This window comes from Helianthus annuus, chromosome 16, assembly GCF_002127325.2.
Source record: "Helianthus annuus cultivar XRQ/B chromosome 16, HanXRQr2.0-SUNRISE, whole genome shotgun sequence".
NCBI lineage: Eukaryota > Viridiplantae > Streptophyta > Magnoliopsida > Asterales > Asteraceae > Helianthus > Helianthus annuus.
This window is the reverse complement of record NC_035448.2, coordinates 193,365,412-193,392,874: the sequence shown is the minus strand read 5'-3', so window position 1 is coordinate 193,392,874 and position 27,463 is coordinate 193,365,412. Positions and strand designations below refer to the sequence as shown.

The following is a 27,463-nucleotide window of genomic DNA, read 5'->3' as shown; positions in this document are numbered from 1 at the left end:
ATTGGTACAATACCTGTATCTGTACTTGTACCGGTATCGAATTTGAACCCACTTTGATACCACTTTGTTTTTATTTTAGTTTTTTGAGCACGCGTGCGGGTACTATATAAGTAAAATCGACATGAATACCAACATACTTCAAATACCAAATAGGTAAAATTGATACGAGTACCACTCCGATACGAGTACCAAATAGGAAAAATCAATACGAGTACCATAAATGTCATAATATGAAACAAAACATAATATAAAAAAAACTTTTAAAGTCCTACATAAAACTCGGTGTCGGTACGGGTACCAATACCGAAAGTACCGAATACCAAAATAAATAAAACTGGGTACCAATAAATGTACCGAGTACCTAAAATTGGTACGGGTATGGTACGAGTATGGGTACGAGTATTTGGGAAAAAGAATGTTTTTCCCTAAATGGATACCATGTCCCAGATATGAAACCATCCCATGCCCTTGTTGTGGCTACGGGTGTTCAAAAAAATCCTTATTCGAAATCAAATCCGAAATATTCGAAAATCCGTATCCAGAATATCCTAAATTTCGGATATCAGAAAACCGGATAATCCGAATTTTCAGATTCGGTATGAATTTCAAAAATTCGGATAATCCTATTATCCGAAAACTATTTTTCAATAAATATGTATAGTATATGAGCATTATATTTAGTTTGAAATATAGTAAATAATCAGATTGGATTGTTGCTTTATTAATGTTTTTAGTTTTCAATATTGGAAATCTGAAAAATTGAATATAGGTTAGTTTTTAACCTATGCACGAAATGATTTTTTTTATAAATTCGGATATCCGCTGGAATATCCGAATCCGTATCTGAAATTTCGGATATTAATATCCACTATTCGAAAACTGGATAATCCGATAACCGAACGATCACCAAATAAATAGTAATAATTAAAAAAAAACAATTGATCAAGAAGTTAAAAAATACATATTAACTAACATAAAATCATATACTAATTTATAGGTGTAGGATCAAATACAAACTCAGTTTTATATGAAAACTATAAGAACCAATATAGATTTGACACATAAGATATCTTTTAAATTCTCATTAAGGGTATTTATGTCATATACATGAAACTTATGGGTAGTAGTTTTCAGGAGTTGTTGACTTACAGTAGCCGGTGTACATGGTTGAAGTGCAATAGCCGATGTACAAGGTTGAGGTTCAGGTGAAGCCGATAGTGGACGGCGTGGAGTTTGGATCTCGAAAACGGGAGTGGAAGCTATGAGGTGGTGCTTGATGGCGGTGGGCGCGTAACAATGGTGTCACACCCCGAATTCCACGTGTCACCGGTGGGCCCGGTAGGGGAGTATCGTGACGTGGTTGGCAACATCATAGTCAAACAACACAATATATAAATGCACAGCGGAAGCAAAAGATAAATATATTACAATCCGAATATAAAGTAATATCAAGTATTACAACGGAAAGTAATGGATCCACAGGCGGATCTTAAAATATAAACATTGTTCAACAGACTTTAGACGCCTAGAACTTGCAAGATTCCTTATTAACGTCCTGAGCAGCTTCCAGCCTATTACGTACTTATACCTGTCACTTAGACTTTTGAAAATACGTCAGTTTTCACTGGTAAATACACTCAACTGACTCATTTAAAAATGTCGATGAAAATTGGTTTAGGTGTGCAAGGCACGAAAATATGTTGACACTTTGACTAAAATGCACAGAGGCAAAATTAATCTTTTATACTTGGGACAAACTATATTTCATGTTATCAGTTTTACATAACTTGCTCTACATACGGGGCCCGGTTCTATGCCGGTTCATGATTAACCGACACACCACTATTCCCTTATTGAGAATCCCTTATTGGGTATAATTAGTTATTAAACATATGGCATCTGTCAGGTGTATGCCTACACCCCGTGCTTAGATCGTGGCCATTGCATTTAATGAGTCAATGATATCCAGGACACGGTCACATTAACCCCCAATGTTTCAGTCAAGCAATACGAATTAAAACAGGTTATTTGGATTTCCCGACTCCTTGGTCTTTGAATCCCATACCTGACCATGCGGTATTTATATTACCGTATCCCAAGCCCGTAATAGGGAAAATAAGTTAAGAGTATTTACCTGAGCTGGCTTCTGTCTTAAATAGCAAGAATTATAATAACTCAGCCGTATTCACTTAAGTAAGCGTAGGTACAATTTACCGGAAGGCTCTAGTCTGGAATGATGGTATAAATAACCAATTAGAATGTTAACGAGTCTTTAATTAAGCCCAAGCTTAGACTGGTTAATTATATGGTTCAAACGCACGATTAGGCGAAGACCGGAATAGAATGTGATTTAGACCCAACAAGTTCGGAGACTTGCTTAATATGGGTATTTCATACACATTCTGGATTTTGAGATAAAACCGATAAGGTTTGACCCGTTTCGGCTAATTTATGCAAACTAGTTACATAAACTGAGCCGAACGCGTAATAAGCGTAATGGGTGGACGTAAGAGCCATATACAGGTTTCCTAAGTTAATATGCTTCAAATATGTTATGACATCAGTAAGATATCATTTATTATGCCCGAAATGAATTAAATCACAAACTATGCCTCGTAGGGGTAGTTTGGTCATTTTAAAGGTTGTAAAAGGGTTTAAGTGTTTTACTGAGTTACAGGTCTGATGTAATCAGTAAATATACTCAAATTAATGAGTTATAACAGTAGGATAGAGTACATATGTGAAATTTATCAATTATAACCAAACTGTGCCCCGTAGGGGTATTTTGGTAATTTCACATAAGCCGAAAAGCTCAAAACTGAGGTCTGAGTTTAACAACCTTTGCTTACTGTTAAAATATTATAATTTGCCTCAAATATCAGTAGGTATCAACCCTTGTATGTTTAAAATACTTATAGTACATACTATGCGTTAAAACGCTTAAAAAGGCGATTAAAGCCATTTCCGGGTTTGTTACTTAAATCTGATATTTTTATATTTCCAGAAGGCTTAAAATAATTTATTTAACATGTGTGATCAGTGGCAAAAGGTTTGGAGTCGTTTTGATATGTAAAACTCATTTTATGGCCCGTAAGGGCAAAACCGACAAGTACCGGATTAAGCCTACGACTATGAGTTATGCTCAGCCTAAAATTAATTAAAAATCTTTAAAATTCCCAAAATAATATATTACATCAGTGGGTAAGATATTTGATATCAAAAAGTATGTTTAAGTAGGTTATACGCTAATTACGCCATTTTATTAACATAAAGCATTCATTTTGCGATAACGAGCATAACTCTTAATCTACAATTCAAACTGATGTCAAACTTTGCGTACACGTTTATATATCAGTAATTAAAGTTTCTACTCTTTTACATTTCCAAAAATCACGTTTTAAGGCAATAAGGGCATAATGGTCAACATATGAGCAATTAACGGAAACGCGTAAACGAGTGGGTCAATCAATGAACCAACCACAGAGGGTTATGTTAACATGTAGCCTGGTCCTAAGGAAGCTCTAAGGCATTTCCAAATCATACTAAAGCGGGTCAGAACTGAAGTCAAAGCAAAAGTCAAAGCTTTGCGACTTTCGGTTCCGAATCGGTTCAAAACAGAAAGTTGTCGAATCAAACAAGCTTAGACAAGTTCTTATGCTTATTATCAAGTTATATGAATGATAAGATAGGTTACACGCCTTTTACATCGTTAGTTATGCATTAAACGAAAGATTACATTTCTGTTGACTTTTTCTAATCATCTTTGACTCGACAAATGACCTAGTTAGAGTGGGAATCAGGGGGAACCCTTTTTAAGGGTTTAAAGCCCACATAATTACCAACTTATAACTACCTTTGATTTGGCTAAACACTGAATCAATAGTGATTTATCTTAAAGTCAACCGTTAATTACGACGGTTTGACTTTTAAGCTAAAACTAAGCTAAAACTTAATTAGAGAAGGATTAGCAAGCTTACCAAGGTCCTATGCACGAAATGTGATCACTTGAGAGGAGGTTTGAGCTCCAGAAATGATCAGATTGCAAGAATGAAGTGTGAGGAAACTTGGTTGCAACCTTGGTCCTTATATAGTGGTTTTAATCACCATAAGAACTTGACACACAAGTCTACAAGTGCCCACAAATCATCAACAAGTGTCACTAAGTGTTTAGGGGTTGATTAGGGGTCTCTTGGAAGTGTTTAAGGGCGCACATGACGTTTACATGGGCTGAAAAGCCAACAAAACGAGTTTCTGCATCTGGGCATGGCTTACGGATCGTAAGGGTCCAGCCATACGGTCCGTAAGGACCTGGTCTGCACATGGGAACTTTCATTAGTTGACAGCTTTGGCCCCTGCACCTCCAAATACCATTTCCGACACATCCAAGGCCCGTTAAACCATTTTTAAGGCTCTAAAATGAGGCCTAAGCATAGGGAACATGAAACATGCTCAAAAATATGCCGGATGTTGGTTCGTTTGGTCGTACGGTTGCGTCGTTCGGTTAATTACGACGAAACACGGACGGACGCGAAAAACGAACCAAATGACGCGACGAATGGAATTTTATCAAGCCAAACACTAAAATAAAATATTTTAGTGCTTACATAAATTTTTGGGTGTCCGGGGATATCCAGGATGTAAGATATGCGCGTAAACGCAAACTTGTGCGTTTTTTGACACTTTTAGTCCCTGCATGACTTAAAAGTTTATTTTTGCGCACCAAACACCTCTAAGCCTTTATCTAAGCTATATAAAGGATAAATAGGGTATGTTTAACTCATGGTCATATTCCGGAAGGTCCGATAACATACGAACTGGTATACTTTAGCAGTTTGACGCTTTGGGTCCTTCTAATGCGCAAACTTGCGTAACTCATCATTTAATAGCATTGAAGCCTCATTTAATTCACATTAGTCATTCTTGAAAGTATTATTAAACATCAGAATGCTTCGGGCTCGATAAAAGGTCGTTCAGAGGTATAATTAAACATATTGACACTTTTAGTCCCTTATACTTGCAAAGTTGCGCGTAACTTCACTTTTGGGCACAAAAGCCTTGGGTGGCCAATGATTGGCAATCCCGAGAGTATAATCAAATATCATGAGACTCTCGGTTTGTTAAGAGGTCACTCAGAGGTAAGAATTAACATGTTGACGCTTTTAACCCTTGTCTGCGCAAACTTTCAATTAATTACACAAACGGCTACACTTGATTAACAAATGGCTCATTTGTGAATATAAAACCGTAAAAGGTTATTTAGAAACTTATTTTAGGTATGTTAATACTTCCAGTTCTTTCATAATTGATGTTTTTTCGATTTCGCGAAAAATTAGTCCTTTATATTCAAGGTTTGACTTTACTAGGGTTTATTACACGTGTCAATACTTTGTTAAACGTGATTTTACGAGGTGTTACAAATGGTCTTGTGTTGGGGGAGAGAGATATATTGAAATGTGGTAAGAGGGTTTGAAGAAGAAAGATGGTTTGTGCCTTGTGGTAGGGGTGTTCAATAAAATCCTTATTCGAAACCGAATCCGAAATATTCAAAAACTCGTATCCAAAATATACGAAAACTAGATAATCTGAATTTTCGGATTCGGATTGTGATATGAATTTAAAAATTTGGGATAATCTAATTATCCGATATCCGAAAACTATTTTTTTAATAAATATATAGTATATGAGCATTATATTTAGTTTGAATTTAGCACAGACTGGGTTAAAACCAGCACGTACATTTTTGAAATGAGCACGTACTATTCATGAAAAGTTAGTATTCATATAAAATAATAAATAAATATAATATATATTTTAATCGTATAAGGGGGTGTTTGGTGTTGTGTTTTCAAAATAGATTTCGCGTTTTCAAAATTGCGTTTTAAAAAAGCATGTAAGTACATGCTTCTCCAAATCTGCGTTTTGGAGGCAGATAATCACTTTTTCATCCAAACACTTTTTTAGATTATTTATATTTTACAAATGCAATAATCAAATAATCAATTCAAAACGTAATCCCAAACACCCTCTAAATAGAAATTATATTCATTTAATAGCGTAGAAACAAAGTAATAATAGCTTACCTAAAAGTGACACTGTTAACGTTAGCAAAGTTTAAAGAGGGTAAATATCGGAAGTCATCCTCAAACTCTATTGTGAATGTTAGGTTTAGTCCTTAAACAACCAAATCATCAAAAAATAAACCACTTAGCTAGGTTCACATATTTTTATTATATAATTTTTATGCTACCGACATCATCATACATTTTTACCCCGTTATTCCAATAGACATCAACAAATTATAAGGGTGTCCGGAGTGGGACGGTATACCCACTCGGCATCGAACTTGATCCACCGCCAACGTTTTACCGCGCCGATGTTTACCGAATTGGGGGAGATTTTCGTTGAAGCATCACCGATTCGGTGAAGGGAGGGAAAGGGGAAGAGAAAGGGTGTGTGGTGGGGTCCATTTATTCTCAACCAATCACATATTTTTTTTAAATAGTTTACCTAAACCCCAAGTGTTTAACCACCGCCAACGTTTTTTAGCATCAGGTAAATAATTGACATGACACTATGTGATTGGGTGATTCGGGAATTTACCTATTCCAAGTGTTTAATAACTCCCTATACCCTAAATTCTTTCATGCGATTTTAATGCACAACTCATTGATGATCACCCTAGACTCTTATCACGATATAACCAATAATTAAATAAACTATGGTAAATTTAAAATACTTGTGATAGTAAACTAACTAGTTTTTATTAGAATCATACGACGCTAATAGCAAAGCTTAAATATGTTCGAATTTCATTTTAACAAATAAAAAATTAACAACACCAATTCAAAGTCAATTACTCTTAAAATAACTAAAGTGTAACGAGAGATGCCAATTCTCGACATACCTCGAAATATCACAAAAATAAATTAGGTTTTGTCTTTTCATATATAATAAACAAGTTTACAAAAGCAAATAGTGTATCAGTTGTTTGACATGTTTAGTTAAATGAGTTGTGTTAAGGTTGAACTATTAATTAAACATACTAACACACCGACTTATTTAATTTTACACGTCGGTCAGCTAATTGTTTAACTCACTTTTTACAACCCGCCAACAGATTGCCATGTTTACAAAATGAATATTGTTCGTCAACTAGTGTGACATGTATAGATAAATTTTTAAAAAAGGTCGTGTTCGGTTTGTAGAATTTAAAAGTGGGTGCGTATTAGGGTTTTACATTTGTGTTCTGGTTGTATATTTTATAAGTGGGTGCATATTAGGGTTTTGAATGAATAAAAATGTTGGGACGTTTTCAAATTAAACAATTCAACCAACCAACCAACCCGAAACACACCATTCCACCAACTCGACATGATTGACACTGACAATGGTTAGAACAACGAAACGGAATGAACCTTGATCAAGAACATTAACTTTACTAGTTATTTAACCATATATGTTTCTATCTTTTACTACATGTGATTATCTTTAGCACTACATATGATCAATTATATAATTTTTTATGGTTTTCTGTAGGGTGCAAAACGTATTATTCGTGTTAACCCGCCAAACACAACACGCCACGACATGGTTAACACATGTATCAAACACACACAAGATCCGTTTAACTAAAAGTGTCAGTTAACCAAACACAAACAAGGACTAGTTAATAAATGGGTTACACGAACACAACTCGTGTAACTTGTTTCAGGAACAATGAGACGATGAGAATCTAAGAGAGAGGGACGAAGAATAAAGATGCAAAACTTACAATGTTATAGATAGAATATGATGGTATAAATATATATATATTTATTTACTCCAAAAATATGAAAGGCATAAACATGTTTAAGCGTCTAATAAAAGTGTAGTTGTCAGACACAATTTTAACCATGTCATAACATGTCGTGACCCGAGCCTCATTTAACTCGAATCCAAACTTGTTTAACTTTACGTAACATATCGTATTAGCTACGCGTTAAAAATTGTCTCTTCTCTACTTTAAACTTATTCAATACTAAACACACAATATATATTCCTACAAGCTAATCTCAACAAGATATTTTTCAATTACACTTAGTTCATCATTAACCTTCAACCACTCGCCCAAACATGTTGACATGTTATTAAAAGTATTCAATACATTACATTATGACACACCTTTACTTGAAACTGACCCATACACAAAAGCAAGGACTAAAACCACATACCATCCAATACTTCAAGGACATTTTATAAACATTTTGAAAACCGATTTTGAAAACCGATTATAATAATATAATAACTTCACTCGTTATGCACCCCCACTCCGACCACTCGCCACCTCCATAACCACCATCTCCGGCGGACTCACTCTCTCTCTCTCATCCCCTTTCTCTCTCTAAAACCCACAAACCAGATACACATATTCATCCATCAGCCATACATATACACTCGTTAGAACCTCAAGAGTTTTAGTGACAGTGGGTCCCATCTGTTGTCGGTAAATTTCACCCTTTATATTTCTTTTGCCGGAAAATAGCTTTTGAGGTCCAATGATTGATTTTATTTTTTAAAGATTCATGTGTCGAATTGATGATTCTGTAGGTTTATGTTGGTAATTGAGCTCTCAACATTGTAGGGTTTTTAAATTTGAAAAATATATTGCTTGTTTGGCTCAATTTTTTTTTTTAATTTATTTTTTAATTACGCAGTGGAAGAATCGATCAAGAATGAGTTCTCAGATCATGCGGAATATGTTTCAGGTTAGCAATATCTGGATTTGGTTTTAATCTTTTTTTTTTTTTTTAGTTTTTATATAAACCTGTACATTGTTCTGAACCTGTTTTTTTTTTTTTTTTTTTTTTTTTTTTTTTTTTAGATCTTACTATGCCCTCAAGTAGCTACATAAACTGTTTTATTTTGTGTGTGTGTGTTTTGTTTATTTTTATTATTTTCAGACTATTGAAATTGGATTAAACTGACAATGATAATTATAAGGGCGTAGCTTTCAAGGGGCCGGGAGGGGCGCTCGACCCCTCCGATTTTTTCGCTCAGTAGTGTTACGTATGTATGTTTCGTGTAGAATTTTTTAGGTATATACGTTTTCGACCCTCCGTTTTTATAAAAAGAAATTTACTTATATAAATTTTTAGGTTCGGTGACTTCCGACCCCCCAGTGGAAATTTTCAAGCTTCGCCACTTTTTTTTGAGGTGAACAAAGAGGGACATGAACATGAGTGATAATCAATCTTGCAAGAACACTTTTTTTATTTATTTTTATTTTTTTTATTTTTTTTCTGTTTGCCATTATGATTGTTTATGACACATGGGTTAGCTTTCAGATCCCTCAAATTGGATTAATTTGAGATAGGTTTGAGTTGAGGTGAAGAGAGAGGGATGTTAACTTAAAAGCAACTCAACTTCCCATAGATACAATGGCTGCTTGATTGTATTTAGTTTTCTATTACATGTTGAAGTGAAATTCAATTCAATACTGTACATATTTAAACTACTAGAATACCGTGACCGCAATCAAGCATATGACTTTTTGGGAAAATCACCAAAATGGACATTGACCCGTCAACTTTACCACAATGAACCTCGATCGCGTCTTTGGTAGACGCGATCCCTGACTATTGCGTCTAAAGTAGAGTTTGCGTCTAAGACTGTGCCATGGGTTTCTGTGCCTATTTTTTTCTTTTCCACCATCATTTTTAAACGAGTATAACTTTTTCATACGATAGTATTTTTTTTTTAATGAAAAATACATCAAATTAAAGATAACAAAATTCTCTTTAATTTGGTGTACTTACTAACAAAATATTAACTTTTGAAAAAGTTATGCTCGTTTAAAAATCGTGATGGAAAAGTAAAAAAATAAACCTAAGGATGATGACACGTGTCAAGTTTCTATTGGCTGAAGAGTATGAGTCTTTGCCAGACGCAAAGATCAGGGATTGCGTCCACCCCAGACGCAATCCATGTTCATTTTGGTAAAGTGGGTGAGTCAATGTTTAGTTTCGTGATTTTCTCTATTTTTTTTTTTTTTTTTTGTGTTTTGCATTATATTGCACATAATCCAATTAGCAAGAATTGCTCTTACGAGTTGCGAAAGAGTTTCTTTTTACTCTTTCCATTTGACTAAACTATAGGCGAACGAGTCAAAATTCACAAATAATAAATAACAATAATTAACTTGGTCTCTACATATTTTTGAATCGTTATCTTAACAGGGCCCGCAGGGCCGAGGTGTGGAAGCTGAGCTGGAATGTTTTTACATGAGATCTCATGGAAGAAAAGTGGCTAGAATTCACATGCACGATTGGCTTATATTGATCCTACTTGTCATCATCGAAATCGGTTTAAACGTCATACACCCGTTCTACCGCTTTGTTGGCAAGGATATGATGACGGATCTTAAATATCCAATGAAGGACAACACCGTTCCCTTGTGGGCCGTACCAGTGAGTTTTTTTTTTAGTTCTAGTTTTACATATTATCAATCGGTTTAAACGTCATACACCCGTTCTACCGCTTTGATTTGCAGGTGTACGCAGTGTTATTGCCTATTCTGGTTTTTCTTTTCATCTATTTCAAGAGGAGAGACATATATGATCTGCACCATGCAATTTTAGGTTACCACACATGACTTTATCTGTTTAGTTAATTTTTATAGAGTTAATTGCTCGGATGGTCCCTGTGGTTTCACGTTTTTTCACGTTTAGTCCCCACCTTTTGGAAATAGCAGGTATGCTCCCTATGGTTTGTCATTTTGTTACTCGGATAGTCCCCTGAGTAAATGTCAGGGGACTATCCGACTTCCGAGTAACAAAATGACAAACCATGGGGAGCAGACCTGCTATTTCCAAACTAACTGACATCTACTCGAGGACTATCCAAGTAACAAAATAACAAACCATAGGGAGCATACCTGCTATTTTCAAAAGGTGGGGACTAAACGTGAAAAAACGTTAAACCACAGGGACCATCCGGGCAATTAACTCATTTTTATATGAGTAAAGTACACGGATGGTCCGTGTGGTTAACCAAAATTTTGGATTTAGTTCCTAGCGTTTTTAAAGTACATGGATGGTCCTTGTGGTTTGCACTTTGTAACACATTTAGTCCCCAACTTTTCCCAAAAGCACACAAATGGTCCCTGTCATATGCACTTTGTAACGCATTTAGTCCCTAAACGTTGGGGACTAAACGCGTTACAAAGTGCAAACCACAGGTCCCATCCATGTACTTTTGGCAAAAGTTGGGGGCTAAAATGCTAAATACGTTACAAAGTGCAAACCACATGGACCATTTGTGTACTTTTGAAAAACTAGGGACTAAATCCAAAATTTTGGTTAATCACAGGGACCGTCCGTGACTTGAATACATACATGACCTTATTTGAGTTCACTGATTTGTATTTTTTTTAAAATGTTTTTGCCGTTTGCAGGTCTCTTATTTTCTATACTTATAACCGGCGTTCTGACAGATGCTATAAAAGACGCCACTGGGCGACCTAGACCAGATTTCTTTTGGCGTTGCTTTCCCGATGGAATCGACGTACGTAAAACTTAGTTCCATTTCTTTTTTTTTTGGTGAAAGATAGTAGTTAACAATTACGTAAAACTTATTATGATGTTGCAGAATTATGATCGATGGGGAAATGTTGTTTGTCACGGTAACGAAAGCGATATAAGAGAAGGTCATAAAAGCTTCCCAAGCGGCCATTCTTCATGTAAGCTTTTACCCTTTTTTATATTTTCCTTAACAATATGGGAAAAATGCCCGGATAGTCCCTGTGGTTTGTTAAAATTTCACCTATAGTCCCTACCTTTCTAAAATTACAGCCTTGTTCCCCAATGTTTGCACACTCGTTTCTCGGATAGTCCCTAAGCCTAACATCAGTTGAACTCAAACGTTAAGTTCCCCCACGTGCTGACACGTAAGGGTATTTTCGTCCTTTTTGTTTTAAAACCCCATAAAAGCCTGTTTGCACCTCTACTCCCTCATTGTCAGTTGTATTCCCTCTCGTTTGAAACTCCCATTCGTTAGAAAGGTAGGGACTATAGGTGAAATTTTAACCCTTTTTTATAACAATATTGTTTTCTACACTAAGTGTCAAAGAAATGTATATGATTTTATTGGTTAAATAAGGAGTAAAGTACACGAATGGTCCGTATGTTTACCAAAACTTTGGATTTGGTCCCTAGCTTTCTAAAAGTACACAGATGGTCCCTGTCGTTTGCACTTCGTTACGCCCTTAGTCCCCAGTCAACAAATCTTAAGGTTTCAACAGGTCTAAGTTAGGGACTAAATGTGTTACAAGTGTAAAGCACAAGGACCATCCAGGTGACTTTTGGCAAAGTTGGGGACTAAATGTGTTACAAAGTGCAAACCACCAAGTCCATCTGTGTATTTTTGGAAAGCTAGGGACCAAATCCAAAATTTTGGTAAACCATAGGGACCACCCGTGTACTTTACTCTTAAATTAGTTAATCATATTGAATGTTTAGAATATTTTGTAGGGTCATTTGCGGGCCTAGGGTTTTTGGCGCTGTACTTAGCTGGAAAAATCAAAGCGTTTGACCGTAGTGGCCATGTGGCAAAACTATGCATCGTTTTCCTTCCGCTTTTAATGGCATCTCTTGTAGCCGTTTCTCGAGTGGATGACTATTGGCATCATTGGCAAGACGTATTTGCCGGTGGTCTTTTAGGTTTGTTTTCGACCTGTGTACTTTATGAACGGGCCAAGTAAAAGCAATTAGCTAAAAGAAACGGGTCGGACGGGTTGAGATTCTTTCGACCCGTATATGTACCACTAGGGATGTTAATCATGTCGGGTTGATGGGTTGGCGGGTTACGGGTTGGTGGGTTGAAATGTTCAACCCGAACCCGACCCATATTGTTACACGGGTCAAAAATTTCAACCCTAACCCTCACACATATAAATTCAGGTCAACCCGAACACGACTTGCTTAACCCGTATTTTTAAATGAGTCATACAAGTTGACGATTTATAAGCGAGTTGTTGGGTTTTAAGTGGGTTATCGATAACATGTTTAATTGTGAGTACGAGTGTGACAAGTAAATAATATAAGAGTTAAATACTTGGTTGGTCCTTGTGGTTTGCAAATATTGCAGACTTGATCCTAGTGGTTTAATAATTACACACTTGGTCCCAGTGTTTGTAATTTTTGCACTCGTGTGGTCCTTATCATTAACTTAGGTTAGATTTCACAGTTAAGTATATATGAAATGTCTATTTTACCCTTAAACATTAATAAATAAAAATATAACACATGGATTCATCTTCTTCCTTTTTCAAAACCTGCAACCTAACTTTACTTCTGGTTTTTTACCAAACAATTTGTTAAACGCAACCACAACAGCCATGTAAATCATTTCTGTGAACAACATGATTGACATCACCAGATTAATATACATAAAAATTCTCAGAAATGGCACCACTAACAACACCTTGCTTTGACCCCAAATCAACTCAATCTGCTTTGCAAAGTCATCCTGTGCGCCCACAAACAGTTCTGAAAGATAGGCCACTGTGAATAGCTTCTCCATTTATAATGCTCTGTTCTTTGTTGTGGGGTTGGATTTAGATGTAAAGTTAGGTAAATATGTCGAATTAAAAGCTTACACATTTCGTTTTGGATTTTGTAGCCCAATGGTTTGATAAGTAAAGAATTATTAATGAAAAAGTTGGGAACTGGAAGCTCTCTGTTTTTTGTGAACAGATTATTATATATAATAATAAAGATATAAAAAAATGCAGAAACAGAACAATGAGAAGTTGAGAACGATGAAGGGGTGAATAGAAAGAGGAAAAAAACCTATGATTATAAAAATAGAAATTATTGTTTTTATTGTTGGGACAGAGATATTGTTTGGGAAGAATCTGGGTAGAGAGAGATATCTGGGTGGAGAGATGGTGGTAGTGATGTGTGATTTGGGGAAGAAGTAGGGGTGGACTCATAAAAATATTTGTTTTGATTAAACTTTTTTTTAGAGAAAAATGCCCGGATAGTCCCTGTGGTTTCGCCTTTTTTCACCTATAGTCCCCAACTTTCTAAAATTACCTGAATAGTCCCCAAGTTTTCATTTTTTGTTCCCGGATAGTCCCTGGGTCTAACTTCAGTTTGTTTTCTCTGTTAAGAGAGTGTGAAATGTCAAAAATACCCTTTCCTTAAAATGGCCAAACCACAGGGACTATCCGGGCATCTTCTTCATTTTTATTTATAAAACCCCATCACCACACTTCATCTTCACCTCCACCCACCATCACCCTCCTCCACCCTTCATCTTCAACCTCCACCCACCATGGACAGCTGAACCGGTATATTACCGGATAATCGATTACTTGACAAATCAACAATATTCAAAAACGCACAATCACCAAAACCTGACGGAATTTGACCGGTGAAACGGTTACCGGACAGATTTATATCAACTAAATAAGGCAACCACGTGCATAATTCAGTAGGAATTTCACCAGTAATATTATTACCAGACAGATCTAGAGTTTGCAAATTCTTACAAAACCGTATATCCGAGGGAAACGTTCCGGCAAGCCCTAGGTCAGCCGGTTTTAATGAAATGACGCGATTCTCCTGATCGTTCCAGCATCCGACGTAATCGAAGCGGCAGATGAAGCCGGCGGTGTTGTTGTTGAAGTTCCAGGAGGAGAGAGTGTGATCTGGATCGTGGAGGGAGCGGAGGAGGCCGCGGAGGCAGTTGACGTCGTCCTCGGCGGCGGCGGGGGGTGGCGGAGTGAGGAGGAGGGTGAAGGTGATGAGTGTTGGGAGAGTGAAGGTGCATCTGGAAGGTTGCGGTGAGGTAGGGTTTGTGTTCATCTAGGAGAGTGTTGGGGTGTTTGATTGATGGTGTGGAATGGAAGGATAAGGGGGGAAGAACATTGACTGTTGAAGGTGGACCGGCGAAAGTGTGGTGTGAGTTGTGGTTTTGACCGGGAGAATAATCCCGCTCACTTTTCAACTTTTGTTTTTTGAACGGTCGCTCACTTTTCAACCAACGACTAACACTAACGAGAGAACGGAGTGGTGTTGTCGAGCTAATCGGGAGCTATCGAAGAGGAGTTGAGATCGCCGGAGATTGATCGGAGAGGAGGGAAACGGTACGTTGCAGGTTCAATCACCTCTGTGATGGTGGAGGGTGGAGGAGGGTGATGGTGGGTGGAGGTTGAAGATGAAGTGTGGTGGTGGAGTTTTATAAATAAAAATGAAGAAGATGCCCGGATAGTCCCTGTGGTTTGGCCTTTTAAGGAAAGGGTATTTTTGTCATTTCACATCATTTTAACAGAGAAAAGTAACTGAAGTTAGACCCAGGGACTATCCGGGAACAAAAAACGAAAACTTGGGGACTATTCAGGTAGTTTTAGAAAGTTGGGGACTATAGGTGAAAAAAGACGAAACCACAGGGACTATCCGGGCATTTTTCTCTTTTTTTTATTTATTGTTTTTCTTAATAAATAAGGGTACTTTGGTAATTTAATATAAACTTAACAAAGAAATCTAACCTAAGTTAATGATAAGGACCACATACGTGCAAAAATTACAAACACTGGGACCAAGTATGTAATTATTAAACCACTAGGACCAAGTTTGCAATATTTGCAAACCATAGGGACCAACCAAGCATTTAACTCATAATATAATGTGTCAAAACTAAATTAACCATGTAAAATAGAAACGGAAAAAACAAAAATATAAAAGGTTTTTTTTTTTTTTTTTCTAAATAGTTAAACGGATTAACGGGTCAACCTGAACCCGACCCATTTTTTAAACAGGTCGTGTTAGTCGACCCAAACCTGGGTTTTTTTTTTTTTTTTTTTTTTTTTTTTTTTTTTTTTTGTATTGGGTTCGGGTCGTATCAAGAATTGTGGCCACCTCTATGCGTCCTTATGTGCTTATAAACCATTCTTTACAGGTCTCACCGTTGCGACATTTTGCTATCTACAGTTTTTTCCAGCCCCGTATCACACTGAAGGTAGTTGGTTACTTTGTATAACCTGTGGGACCCGAATGTAAATCAAGTAACGTTACTTGTTGGCTTATTTCAGGGTGGGGTCCGTATGCTTATTTCCGGGCTGTTGAAGAGACGCGTTCTACTAGAAGGGTAGATCGCCCGGTTAATGAAATCGGGCTGGGGATTCCGGATTTAAACCAACAATCAAGGCAGGACCGAGCCGGGCCCGGGCTGGATTCTTCTTCTCCAGATTACCATTCTTATTCGTTGGAGAGTGATGTAGAGTCTGGAAAAGTGTGACATTTGAATGAAAATGTTAAAGCTTTTAGAGAAAAGAAAAACATGAAGGAGTGGTAAATATTATTGTTGATCATGGATGTATGTTTGTTTATACTTTGTTGTTTTTTTTTTCTCTTAATGTTTTCATGAAATATGTTGGTCCCTTTTAAACCTAGAATCTCTTGCACACAAATATCTATTAACTTCCGTTTTGCTCCCTGTGGTTTGGTCACTTTAACGATTTTGCCCCAAACATTTAAAAATAGACATTTTCCTCCAATAGTTTGCTATGGTTTTTCCATTTTGCTCTCTGCGGGGAGCAAAATGGAAAAACAGACAATTTTGATGGAGTTAGAGGCGGGGAGCAAAATGGAAAAACCATAGCAAACTATTGGAGGAAAATGGTTATTTTTAAAGGTTTGGGGCAAAACCGTTAAAGTGATCAAACCACAGGGAGCAAAACAAAAGTTTATCTATTTTTGAACTGCCACAGGTGGTGGTTGGACCGAATTTTCAATTTTTTTTCTTTCTAAAATCGTATTTCCTGCTTCATTTACTAGTTTACATTTGTTTTGTTTATTCATCTTTAATATTAAACTAGAGTATTTCTCCGCGCGTTGCGGCGGTACGTTACCGCTAGCATTCGGTGGGTATTGGTTCGATTTGTTATACTACATGTAAGATACATGCACTTGATATAGATATCAACGTTTGTTTTACATCGACAATAAACAATAAAAACGAACGCTGTACGTTACCACACCGACGAACGATCGTATAGTATCGATCGATTTATATCCTTACGGTACTGGTACCAATATTCACTTATTGCTGGTGATAGAGTTGCATAAATGAAATATTATAGAAACCGAAAACCATGAAAATGAATACGGGTACCAGTATCGATGTTTGGTACAATATGGGAGAAAAATGCTCGGATAGTCCCTGTGATTTCGCCTTTTTTCACCTTTAGTCCCTAACTTTCTAAAATTACCTCATAGTCCCCAACTTTTCATTTTTTGTTCCCGGATAGTCCCTGGGTCTAACTTCAGTTTGTTTTCTCTGTTAAGTGGGTGTGAAATGACCAATTTACCCTTTCCTTAAAAAGGGCAAACCACAGGGACTAGATCAGAAACATTATCATCTTTCACCATTAAAACCCTTCTTCCTCTTCTCCGTGTTTTCTCCGGCGAACAAGACCCACTTCACCTCACCCTATTTCACCTCCGATTACCCCATCATTAATCATCGCCGGCGACCACCTCTCCACTGTCAAACCTCCGATCGATCACCACCATGGTGGCAGCCGCATATAATCAGGTTTAACAAATCGGTTGGGGAGAGTTGGGTTACTTTTTTTAGAGATTCAAAATAAAGAAATATTAGTTCTTGTAAAAGGTTGACACGTCAATCCATTTACCAAACTATTGAGTTGATTACACAGATGGTCTGCGTGGTGTCTCGGTTTTATAGTTTTGGTCAGGTATGAGTTGTTGCGGATTTGGTTCTCACTTTTTGGACATGAGTGATACTAACAGATTCCTCAAAACGACTAGTGTGGCTATGTGCGTGACCGGTAAACCGTAAAACAAGTTGGGTGGAATCACAGGATCCTCGTGGTTTCAAGTCAGCTGCAAAGCACACTAAATGGGTTAAAGCGATGGAGGAGGAACTTTAGGCATTACGATCGAATAATACTTGGGTTCTTGTACCAAGACCCTCCAACGCCAATATAGTGGGATCAAAATGGGTTTTTCGGACAAAATACAAAGCTGATGGTTCTGTTGACAGGTACAAGGCTCGTCTGGTGGCTCAGGGATTCACTCAAATTCCTGGCCTAGATTTTTCACACACTTTCAGTCCGGTTGTGAAGGCCTCTACGGTTCGTGTGGTTCTTGCTCTTGCTACTATTTATGGGTGGTCGCTTCGACAGTTGGATGTTCGGAATGCGTTTCCAAATGGAGATCTTACTGAAACCGTTTACATGGAGCAACCTACAGGGTTTGTTGACGAAAAATTTCCTCATCATGTTTGTCGACTTCAAAAAGCTCTCTACGAACTAAAGCAAGCTCCCCGTGCTTGGTTTCAGCGTCTTCGTAATTTCTTGATTGTCAAAGGTTTTGTTTGTAGCAAAGCAGATACCTCCTTGTTTATCTTCAACCAAGGGAACGCCATCATCGACCTTCTTGTCTATGTAGACGATATTATTATTACTGGTAGTGATACTACTCTGATTCAATCGTTTATTGCGACCTTACACAATGAATTTTCAGTAAAGGATCTAGGTGCTCTTGGCTATTTCTTAGGTCTTGAGGTCACCTATGCAGAAGATGGTCTTTTCCTTAGTCAAGCTAAATATGCTCATGACATCTTGGCTCGTGCAGGCTTGCTTGATTCAAAGCCGGTTGATACTCCACTAGCTGCTTCAGAGAGTTTTCTCAGCAAAGGTGAACTTTTTCATGATCCCACTCTTTATCGATCATTGGTTGGAGCTTTACAGTATCTCACTATTACGCGTCCTGATCTCTCTTATGCTGTTAATCAAGCCAGCCAGTATCTGCAGTCACCTACTACTTCTCATTTCCAATCGGTCAAACGCATTCTACGCTATGTTAAGGGCACAATCTCCTATGGTTTAACATTCTCTAAACCGCCTTTGACCACCTTAGTTGGGTACTCTGATGCTGACTGGGCTCGATGTATCGAGACCCGCCGTTCGACTTATGGTTATTCGATTTATTTGGGTGGAAATCTTGTTTCCTGGAGTGCGAAGAAGCAGCCTACTGTCTCTCATTCCAGCTGCGAATCTGAATATCGTGCTATGGCGAATACTGCGGCTGAGATTATTTGGATTACTCACCTTTTGCGCGAATTACATGCTCTTCCTACTGATCGACCTACTCTTCTGTGTGATAATAAGAGTGCTATTTTTCTCAGTCAAAATCCAGTCTCTCACAAACGTGCGAAGCATATTGATATTGATTATATCACTTTGTTCGAGAACTTGTCTCATCTGGAAAGCTCTACACCAAGTTTGTTCCATCAAATCTCCAGGTTGCTGACAATTTTACCAAGAGTCTTCCCAGGCCTTTGTTTCAAAAATTTCGGACTCTGCTCCGTGTTGGTCCTCCACCTGTTCGATTGAAGGGGGATAATAGCCTAACGTTAAATCAGTCATGAGATTATGTAATATTGTTAAATTATTGTATATTTCGTTTCCTAGTTTATAGGCTCTTGTAACACTATATATTATTTCTTCAATCAATGTAAATGTGAGAGATTGAGTCATAATAGGGGGTAATAAGAAAGGTTAATATAGTCATTTAACATATCAGTAAACAGAACTGTTAAGTCTTTTAACACCGTGGGTAATATTGCAGCGTTTCTCATTAGTTGGGGGGTCAGACAATAAAATTTTCCTGGAAGGGGTCAGAGTGCCAATCACATATAACCCCAAGGGGTAAAATTGCAGTTTACTATACGTAAAATTTAAGCTCGAACTCATTTATGAGACGAGATTGTATTTAGGCTTAAACTAGTTATTCTTTTCATGAGTCGGTATCAATGTGGCTCGCATCATTTCAAGCTTCACGATTGGAATTGGGTTCGATCCAAATGGTTCATTGAACCACCAAACTCAACCGGTTTAGTTTATCATTTCTCAAACTGAAACGGGTCGGAAAACTCTGGATCCGCGGGAACGCGTTGTTTTATGGTCACAATCAATCCCAAATTCTTAGCCTACAAGATACTGAAATTCAAGACTTTTTGGGTCAACATCGCCATCATAATCTTCCACCTGTTTTCTATAACTGTAATTAAATGTCATTTATTCATCACACCCACTCATCAAAACCCTATTTTTTTCATCTTCAAAACCACTCTTTTCGCTGGATTCATCGTTGATTCGGGTCAGCCATGCTTCAATTCAAAGACCCTTTAAAGCTTAGAACCAAAAAGGTAACATTTTTACTCACAAATCACTTTAATTATGGGTTCTTGATTCGAAATTAGGGTTATACACTTATACTGTATGTGGCTGATTAGTTTTAATGTGTAAATAGTTTATTAAGGTGATGGGTTATCTCTGATCACACAATAATCTCGAAAATTGTGTTTGATTATGTCTTTTTAGCCATAGATATACTTTTCTGCAAATATGTTATTTATGCTCTAAGCAGTTAATGCGGTAAAATATCGGATATCAGTAAAGGACCGATATTTGAAATATAGGTTATCTCGGTGAGATATCGGTGGGATATCGGTAATTTTAATATAATGCAGAATTTATATATATATATAGCAATTTAACACCAATAATTCAGTGATATATCGGTTATATCGGTTAAATATCGGTGATATATCGGTTATATCGGTCAAATATCGGTGATATATCGGTTTTATCGGTCAAATATCGGTCAATATCGCCGAATGCCGATAATATCAGTACCAATATTTTGACCGATATTTGACACCGATATTTTACTTAGGGACCGATATAACCGATATCTCACCGATATTAACTGCATAGTTTATGCTAAATTTGAATTTGATGAACAGATTGTGTTTGAAGATGTATACTCTGCTCAAGATTCAGGCACTCTTGAACAATTGAAAGAGTTAAGCTCCAAGCGCGTAAGCGTCGAATTGATTAACGAAAACAACCCCATTACGGATGCGATTGCAAGGGAAATGTCTGGAGGATTGACTTCTCAGTGTGAACAGGTAACGTATATTTGGTTCGTTAATATATCATGTTTGTGATTATTTTGAAAGTTGAACTTATTGCGTCTCGGTTTTGTTGTTGTTGCATTGTCAGGATATTCAAAAGTTAGAGCTGTATCTGCCGTTGTTGGAGAATTTGGTTCAACATGTTGATTTGATCGGTGATGATCCACGGGTGATCGGTTGGACTTCGAATCTTAAAATAAGGTGGACTAGTCCTCTTAGTTGTTCGTCTTTCTTCAATCTCATGGGTCCTAGGTTCTTTCAGATTGATAATTTGCGGTTTGAGCTTGGAACCGTTTTGTTCTTTTATGGTGCGCATCTTCGAGAATGGGCTTCCCAAGTTCTAGTCACAGGTAGAAAGTGAATTTCAAAAAATATTCATACGTTTGTTCTTTATATGGTAAATTACATAAAACGGTGAGTACTTTGATATGATCTTTGTATTGGGTAAAATTTATTTGTTTTTAACCATAACTAACTTTCAAACTTTTGAATTAAGGTAATCTTGACTTGTTTTCCCTCAACATATGACATGACCGTTGACTTGTTGGTCCTTTCTTTGAGTGCATAGTCTGTCTGTAAACGAACTGAACGTTCAGCGAACAGTTCGTGAATTGTTCAGTAGGAAGTTCGTTTATGTTCGTTCGTTTAATAAATGAACAAACATGAACAAGAAATTTCATTCGACAAGTTAAACATGCTAACATGAACAAAAGTTGCGTTCGTTCGTTTATGTTCGTGAACGCTCGGTAATGTTTTCATTTATGGTCGCTCGTTTATGTTCACTTGTGTTCGTTGATTTAAATGTTTTTTATGTTATATTTTTATTTTATTGTTTTTTAAGCTATGTCAACTGTGTTCGGATAGTTATGTTGAGTGCTTGTTTATTTTTGGTGGATTTTTCGTAATCTATTTGATGAAAAATGCAGATTTTATTTTAAAATTAATATATAACTTTCGTTTGTGTTCATGAACATTTGTTTTTGTTCGTTTACTGTCGGTAAGTGTTCATGAACATGTTCATTCTTTAATGAACAAACACGAACAAAGCCGCGTGCGTGTTCGTTCGGTTCGTTTACAACCCTATGTCACCCAACACAGTAATCAGACCAAAGTTCATTACTTTTGTTGTGTTAATTGGCTGGCCTACTTATATGGTTATTGATAAAATATGTTGTGTGCTTGTAAATAAACCATTACAGATTTAGTACGATCCGCGACCCTGTTTAGAAAAGCCGCAGGGGTTTATCAATATTTGGCTCATGAGGTTCTACCCTCTTTACAAGGCGTACGCACTCCCGAGGGTCCACTGGAAGCCACATCATCAGTTTCTTCGGTTATGAACTTAATTTGCTTGGCTGAGGCTCAGGTAAGGTTTTAAGTCTAATCTTTTATTTCCTTTTTCATTTGTTCGAAAAGGCTATCATTTTTATAATTTCTTTTTTTTTTTTTTAAATTGAAATACGTAGATAGTAACTATAATGAAGGCTGAAGAGAAACAAACTGCCGATGGGCTTTTGGCAAAGTTGCATTTCGGTGTCGTTCAGTTATTTAATGAGGCCATGGATTTTTATTTAACCGCAGCGAAAGAATGCAAAGATATCTCACCGGTGTTGATGGTATAAATGAATATATTTTAATCGTAAAATGGCAAATGCCACTAAATAGTAATCAAGTTTCACAATTGTTACACATAGGTTAGTTAAGAAGTTTAACCACTCGGTTTCATTTTTGTGAAATGTTTTGAAAAACTCGACCTGCAAGGGGTGTTTCCTGGTTGCATATGTTGACATGGCGTGCCAATTGTATAATACACTGTAAGATAGTTGATCGTAGGGCTGTAAACGAACTGAACGTTCACCGAACAGTTTGTGAACCGTTCGGCGGGAAGTTTGTTTATGTTCGTTCGTAACATGAACAAGAAATTCCGTTCGATAAGTTAAACAAACGAACATGAACAGAGGCTGCGTTCGTTCGTGAACGTTCGATAATGTGTTCGTTCATTTAGAGGCTTTTTATGCGATATTTTTATTTTATTGGTTTTAGATTTAGAAATTTGAAGCCATAGTTATACTATACTATACACCAACGCCAACATCACTCATTTGACCATTTCAATCTCAGTTTGTGTTAAAGCTTGACAAACTTCTTAATTGTTGTGTTAAATATGTTTAAGATAATTATGTCAACTATGTTCGGTTAGTTATGTTAAGTACTTATTTATTTTTGGTGGATTCTTTGTAATTCTTTCTAATGAAAAATGCAGATTTTATTTAAAATTAACATATAACTTTTGTTTGTGTTCATTTATGTTCATGAACGTTTGTTTGTGTTCGGTAAGTGTTCATGAACATGTTCATTCCCTTAATGAACGAACAGGAACAAGAAACCTCGTTCGGTAAGCGTTCGTGAACCGTTCATGAACATGTTTGTTCGGTTCGTTTACAACCCTAATTGATGGGATGCCACATCATCTGTGCAGGATTACATTTCATGTTCTAAAGTGGTACACGAGTTAAGAAGCTACAAATACATGGCACAGGCCATAAAAACCGAGGGGCAAATTGGAACCGCGATGGGACTTCTTAAACTTGCGTTAAACAAAGTAGAGAGGAACATAGGAGGAATGGAATCATGGCGAGCGATTATAAAGCAAGCGATGGACACCATGGCGGATTTGTTAAGAAAATACGAGCATGAAAATGAGTTTGTTTGGCATGAAAAAATACCTTACGATCACCATTTGCCGGTGCCACAAGGAACAAAGATAGCAACTTGCATACCTTATCGTCCTGAAAGATGGGAAAGAACTCTTGCGTTGAAGATATAAATGTGTAATATTTACAATCCACAGGGGGTAAAAAGGTAATCACTTCCGCCTTATATTTTTTTCCGATGGTTTGTTTATATTGTAGATATCGCCGATTGTTATTATAGTTGAAGGCAACTGCAAAAAGCTTGTTTCTTTGGTTTTTTTTTTTTTTTTTTTTTTTTTTTTTTTTTTTTTTTTGTGTGTGTGTGTGAATTTTGTAGGTAGTTAATGTTATAGGGGGTATAAACGAGTTGAGCCCAGTCAGCTTCTGCTTGGTATCGAACTTGAAGTTAAACGAGTTTATCTTAACAAGTTAGAAATTTTGAGCTTGAGGAAACTAGTTTATTTTTTTCAAATTTTGATAGAAAAATAATATTTTTGGTAGATTTTATAAATATATTCAATATGTATAGTAATCTGCATAACTCACAATACAAGTTCAATAAAGTTACTAATTGGCTAAAAAATACTAAAGATATTAAACTTTTTTTAGTATAGAATTAAGTTCCTTTTTTAAGGTTTCAAGTTATTAAAAAGAGTTAAATGCCATTTTAGTCCCTGTGGTTTGGGCCACTTTGCCAGTTTAGTCCAAAGGTTTCATTTTTCCCTGTGGGTCCAAAAAGGTTTCACCGTTGCCATTTTAGTCCACTGGGTTAACTTCATCCATTTTTTCTGTTAACGAGAAGGGCAATTCGGTCATTATATATGTAATTCTGTGAACTAGAAGGGCAATTCGGCCATATAAAATGATCGAATTGCCTTTCCCGTTAACAGAAAAAACTGATGAAGTTAACCCAGTGGACTAAAATGGCAACGGTGAAACCTTTTTGGACCCACAGGGAAAAATGAAACCTTTGGACTAAACTGGCAAAATGACCCAAACCACAGGGACTAAAATGGCATTTAACTCTATTAAAAATATAGTCAGCAAGTAATGTCATATATGACATGTCAGATGTTAGTCTTCATTAAACAAATATTTTTCTGTATTCTTTTAACAGCATATTTTGTTATAATCTATTCTTTTGGCTCTTATTTATTTGATTTTTTTTGTTGCATTCTTTAATTGTTAATGATTACTGTAACATTCTATTTATAACTTTTAATGATGATCTTGTTTGCTGACAACTTCCATTTTTATAAATATTTTTATCACAATTTTAAGCGTAATTAATGGGCTTGCGTTTAGTTTGAACGAGTTTGGGTCCTTTAGGTTGATCTAGTGAACACATTTAGTTTAACTAGATCAGTTCGGGTCAACCTGGCGTGTTCGTGGGTTGACCCATTTATATTTCGGTGTGAATCCTAACACAAAATTATTGGGTTTGCGTTTTTGGGTCCTTCAGGTTGATCTAGTGAACACGTTGAGTTTAAGTAGGCAGTTCGGGTCAACCTGGCGTGTTTCCCTGTTGACCTATTTATTTATTTTCGTAATATCGAGTTTCAAGGGCTAAAAGTAAAAAAGATAATCTGATATTAGGTTTTTGATTTATACAGAATTAGTTTACACACATCCCTGTTATTTTCTACAAATTTGTTATATCAAAGACTTAAAATATATAAATAAAAATGTGGGTTTTGTAGGTTGTGTTCGGATCACGTTTCTTACATGATTTGTGGCTTCATGTTCGAGTTCTTGTCAAAACTTTAGTTTGTGTCGAGTTGGACCCATCGACTCGCAAATACACTTCCAAACCTCTAATTATGACGGTTTATGACGCCATTACCACTATACAACACTCATTATATCGTCTACTAACACCGAGAACAAGCCCTATGTCTATCACCAGCCGATGAATTTCAAGATCCCAACAAGTTTTTTTTTTTTTTTTTTTTGGGTGTGTGGCTCAAAGAAACTGGAAATCCATAAAATGTAATTGCATATTTTTGAGTTAATTGCCCGGATGGTCACTGTGGTTTTACGTTGTTTCACGTTTAGTCCCCACCTTTTTAAAATAGCAGGTATGCTCCTTATTGTTTGTTATTTTGTTACTCGGATAGTCCCCCGAGTAGATGTTAGTTAGTTTGGAAATAGCAGGTATGCTCCCTATGGTTTGTCATTTTGTTACTCGGATAGTCCCCTGAGTAATTGTCAGGGGACTATCCGAGTAACAAAATGACAAACCATAGGGAACATACCTGCTATTTCGCAAAGATGGGGACTAAACGTGAAACCACAGGGACCATCCGGGCAATTAACTCTATTTTTAAGCACAATATCAATAATTTGTTAAATAGATTTTGAAGAAACTTGTTATAAAATATGTCTAAGTTACATGTCTTGTTATATATCATCTAGATGGCAAACACGAAAAAAGAGTCCCAACTAACGTTTAGTAATATGTTCCTTCACTAGGATATTCGATTTGATGCTAGGATTTTGAAGCGACGAAAGAGGAGTGTGTTGCATGTAAGATGGTGATATTTGTATGGTGGCGATATGGCGATGAACTTTGATTGTTTTGTTGATATGATGTCGATAAGGTGGTTGGTGGATGGTAAAGGACTAAAGGGCGGTCACGACTCGTGTGAACTGATCTCATGCTTTCTTTCCATGGTTTGTTGTATTGCTATCTTATGTACTATGGAATGAAAATACATGAACATGCTGTAACACCTCCTTATGTTTCGGTTAAGATACCGACCTGCGGGTTTCTTTTTCTTTTTGGTTTTGTATATAATTATTATTGTATCATATATGATATATGATTTTGAGAAGTATATTGTTGTAGTAATAATTTACTCTTTTATGATAAAATGATTTGGAGGACAAACTAGTAATTATGAATACATGTTAATTTTGGAACATTTTTTTGACTGTTGGACAAAATCAAACTAGATGGGTTTTTAAAAGAGTTAATTACTGTTTCCGTCCCTGTGGTTTGTCAAAAATCACTGTTTCAGTCCATTAGTTTAAAAATTACGATTTCAGTCCATGTGGTTTCACTTTCATAACCATTTCAGTCCACCTCGTAACCATTTCAGTCCCTGTACTTACAGAATAAATGGATTAAAATGGTTACGAAAGTGAAACCACAGGGACTGAAATGGTTATGAAAGTGAAACAACATGGACTGAAATCACAATTTTTAAACTAATGGACTGAAATAGTTATTTTTGACAAACCACAGGGACGAAAACAGTAATTAACTCGTTTTTAAAACCTTATTAAGTATTAACGTTGGATGCTCTATTAGCTTGTGTTACAAACGTTCACCGTCTCTTAATTGTTGTTAAATAGGCGTAGCTTGACAAAATGTTAGAATATATGTTTTCGTTTCATGTAAAAAAAACTGAAGCAAAACACACCGAATCATAGAAATACACAATGAGGGAATTAGGGAAAGAATATTATATATATATATTTTGAAAGGTGAACTTCTTTTAAGGTTATTCACATCCCCAAATCGGGGACCCTAACCAAGATCTGCCCAGACTTACGTTGTCTTAATCGGGCCCGCGCTGGGTAGTCAGACTTGGCTACGGCTTTCGCCCGGAAACCGTGCCGCCTCCACACGAGTGACCTCGCTGGAGTAACGGCCGGATGAAAACCGGGGCCGGCTCAGGCTCGAACTTGCGCAACTAGTGGCTAACAAGTTCTTACCATCATTGCCTGGTCCTGCCCCTTTCGCCACAAGCAAGAGTCGAACCGGCGCCTCATGAAGA

At 36.7% G+C, this 27,463-nt stretch overlaps 2 protein-coding genes across 7 annotated transcripts; both read left to right on the top strand.

Moving 5' to 3' along the window:
- The first annotated feature begins 8,270 nt into the window (after positions 1–8,270).
- Positions 8,271–16,432, top strand: LOC110915095 (lipid phosphate phosphatase 2). 3 transcript variants are annotated; one of them, XM_022159726.2, is made up of 9 exons: positions 8,271–8,482; positions 8,694–8,744; positions 10,215–10,445; positions 10,529–10,616; positions 11,432–11,541; positions 11,626–11,716; positions 12,507–12,695; positions 15,940–15,999; positions 16,073–16,428. In XM_022159726.2, exons 2-9 carry the CDS (start codon positions 8,712–8,714, stop codon positions 16,276–16,278), a joined length of 1,008 nt encoding a protein of 335 aa, XP_022015418.1. In that variant the 5' UTR covers positions 8,271–8,482; positions 8,694–8,711; the 3' UTR covers positions 16,279–16,428. The 3 variants fall into 3 exon arrangements, with proteins under 3 accessions (XP_022015418.1, XP_022015417.1, XP_035840951.1); XM_022159725.2 differs by lacking the exon at positions 8,271–8,482 and adding an exon at positions 8,512–8,596 and having other exon boundaries at positions 16,073–16,432; XM_035985058.1 differs by lacking the exon at positions 8,271–8,482 and adding an exon at positions 8,532–8,616 and having other exon boundaries at positions 16,073–16,432.
- Positions 16,433–19,924: 3,492 nt separating this feature from the next.
- Positions 19,925–26,518, top strand: LOC110915096 (programmed cell death 6-interacting protein). Of its 4 annotated transcripts, none has more exons than XM_022159728.2 (7): positions 19,932–20,217; positions 20,818–20,982; positions 21,077–21,338; positions 22,188–22,354; positions 22,455–22,604; positions 23,468–23,850; positions 25,382–25,714. In XM_022159728.2, exons 1-6 carry the CDS (start codon positions 20,176–20,178, stop codon positions 23,813–23,815), a joined length of 1,134 nt encoding a protein of 377 aa, XP_022015420.1. In that variant the 5' UTR covers positions 19,932–20,175; the 3' UTR covers positions 23,816–23,850; positions 25,382–25,714. The 4 variants fall into 4 exon arrangements, with proteins under 4 accessions (XP_022015421.1, XP_022015420.1, XP_035840950.1 ...); XM_035985057.1 differs by lacking the exon at positions 25,382–25,714 and adding an exon at positions 26,154–26,518 and having other exon boundaries at positions 19,933–20,217; positions 20,831–20,982; XM_022159727.2 differs by lacking the exon at positions 25,382–25,714 and adding an exon at positions 26,154–26,518 and having other exon boundaries at positions 19,933–20,217.
- Positions 26,519–27,463: the final 945 nt, after the last annotated feature.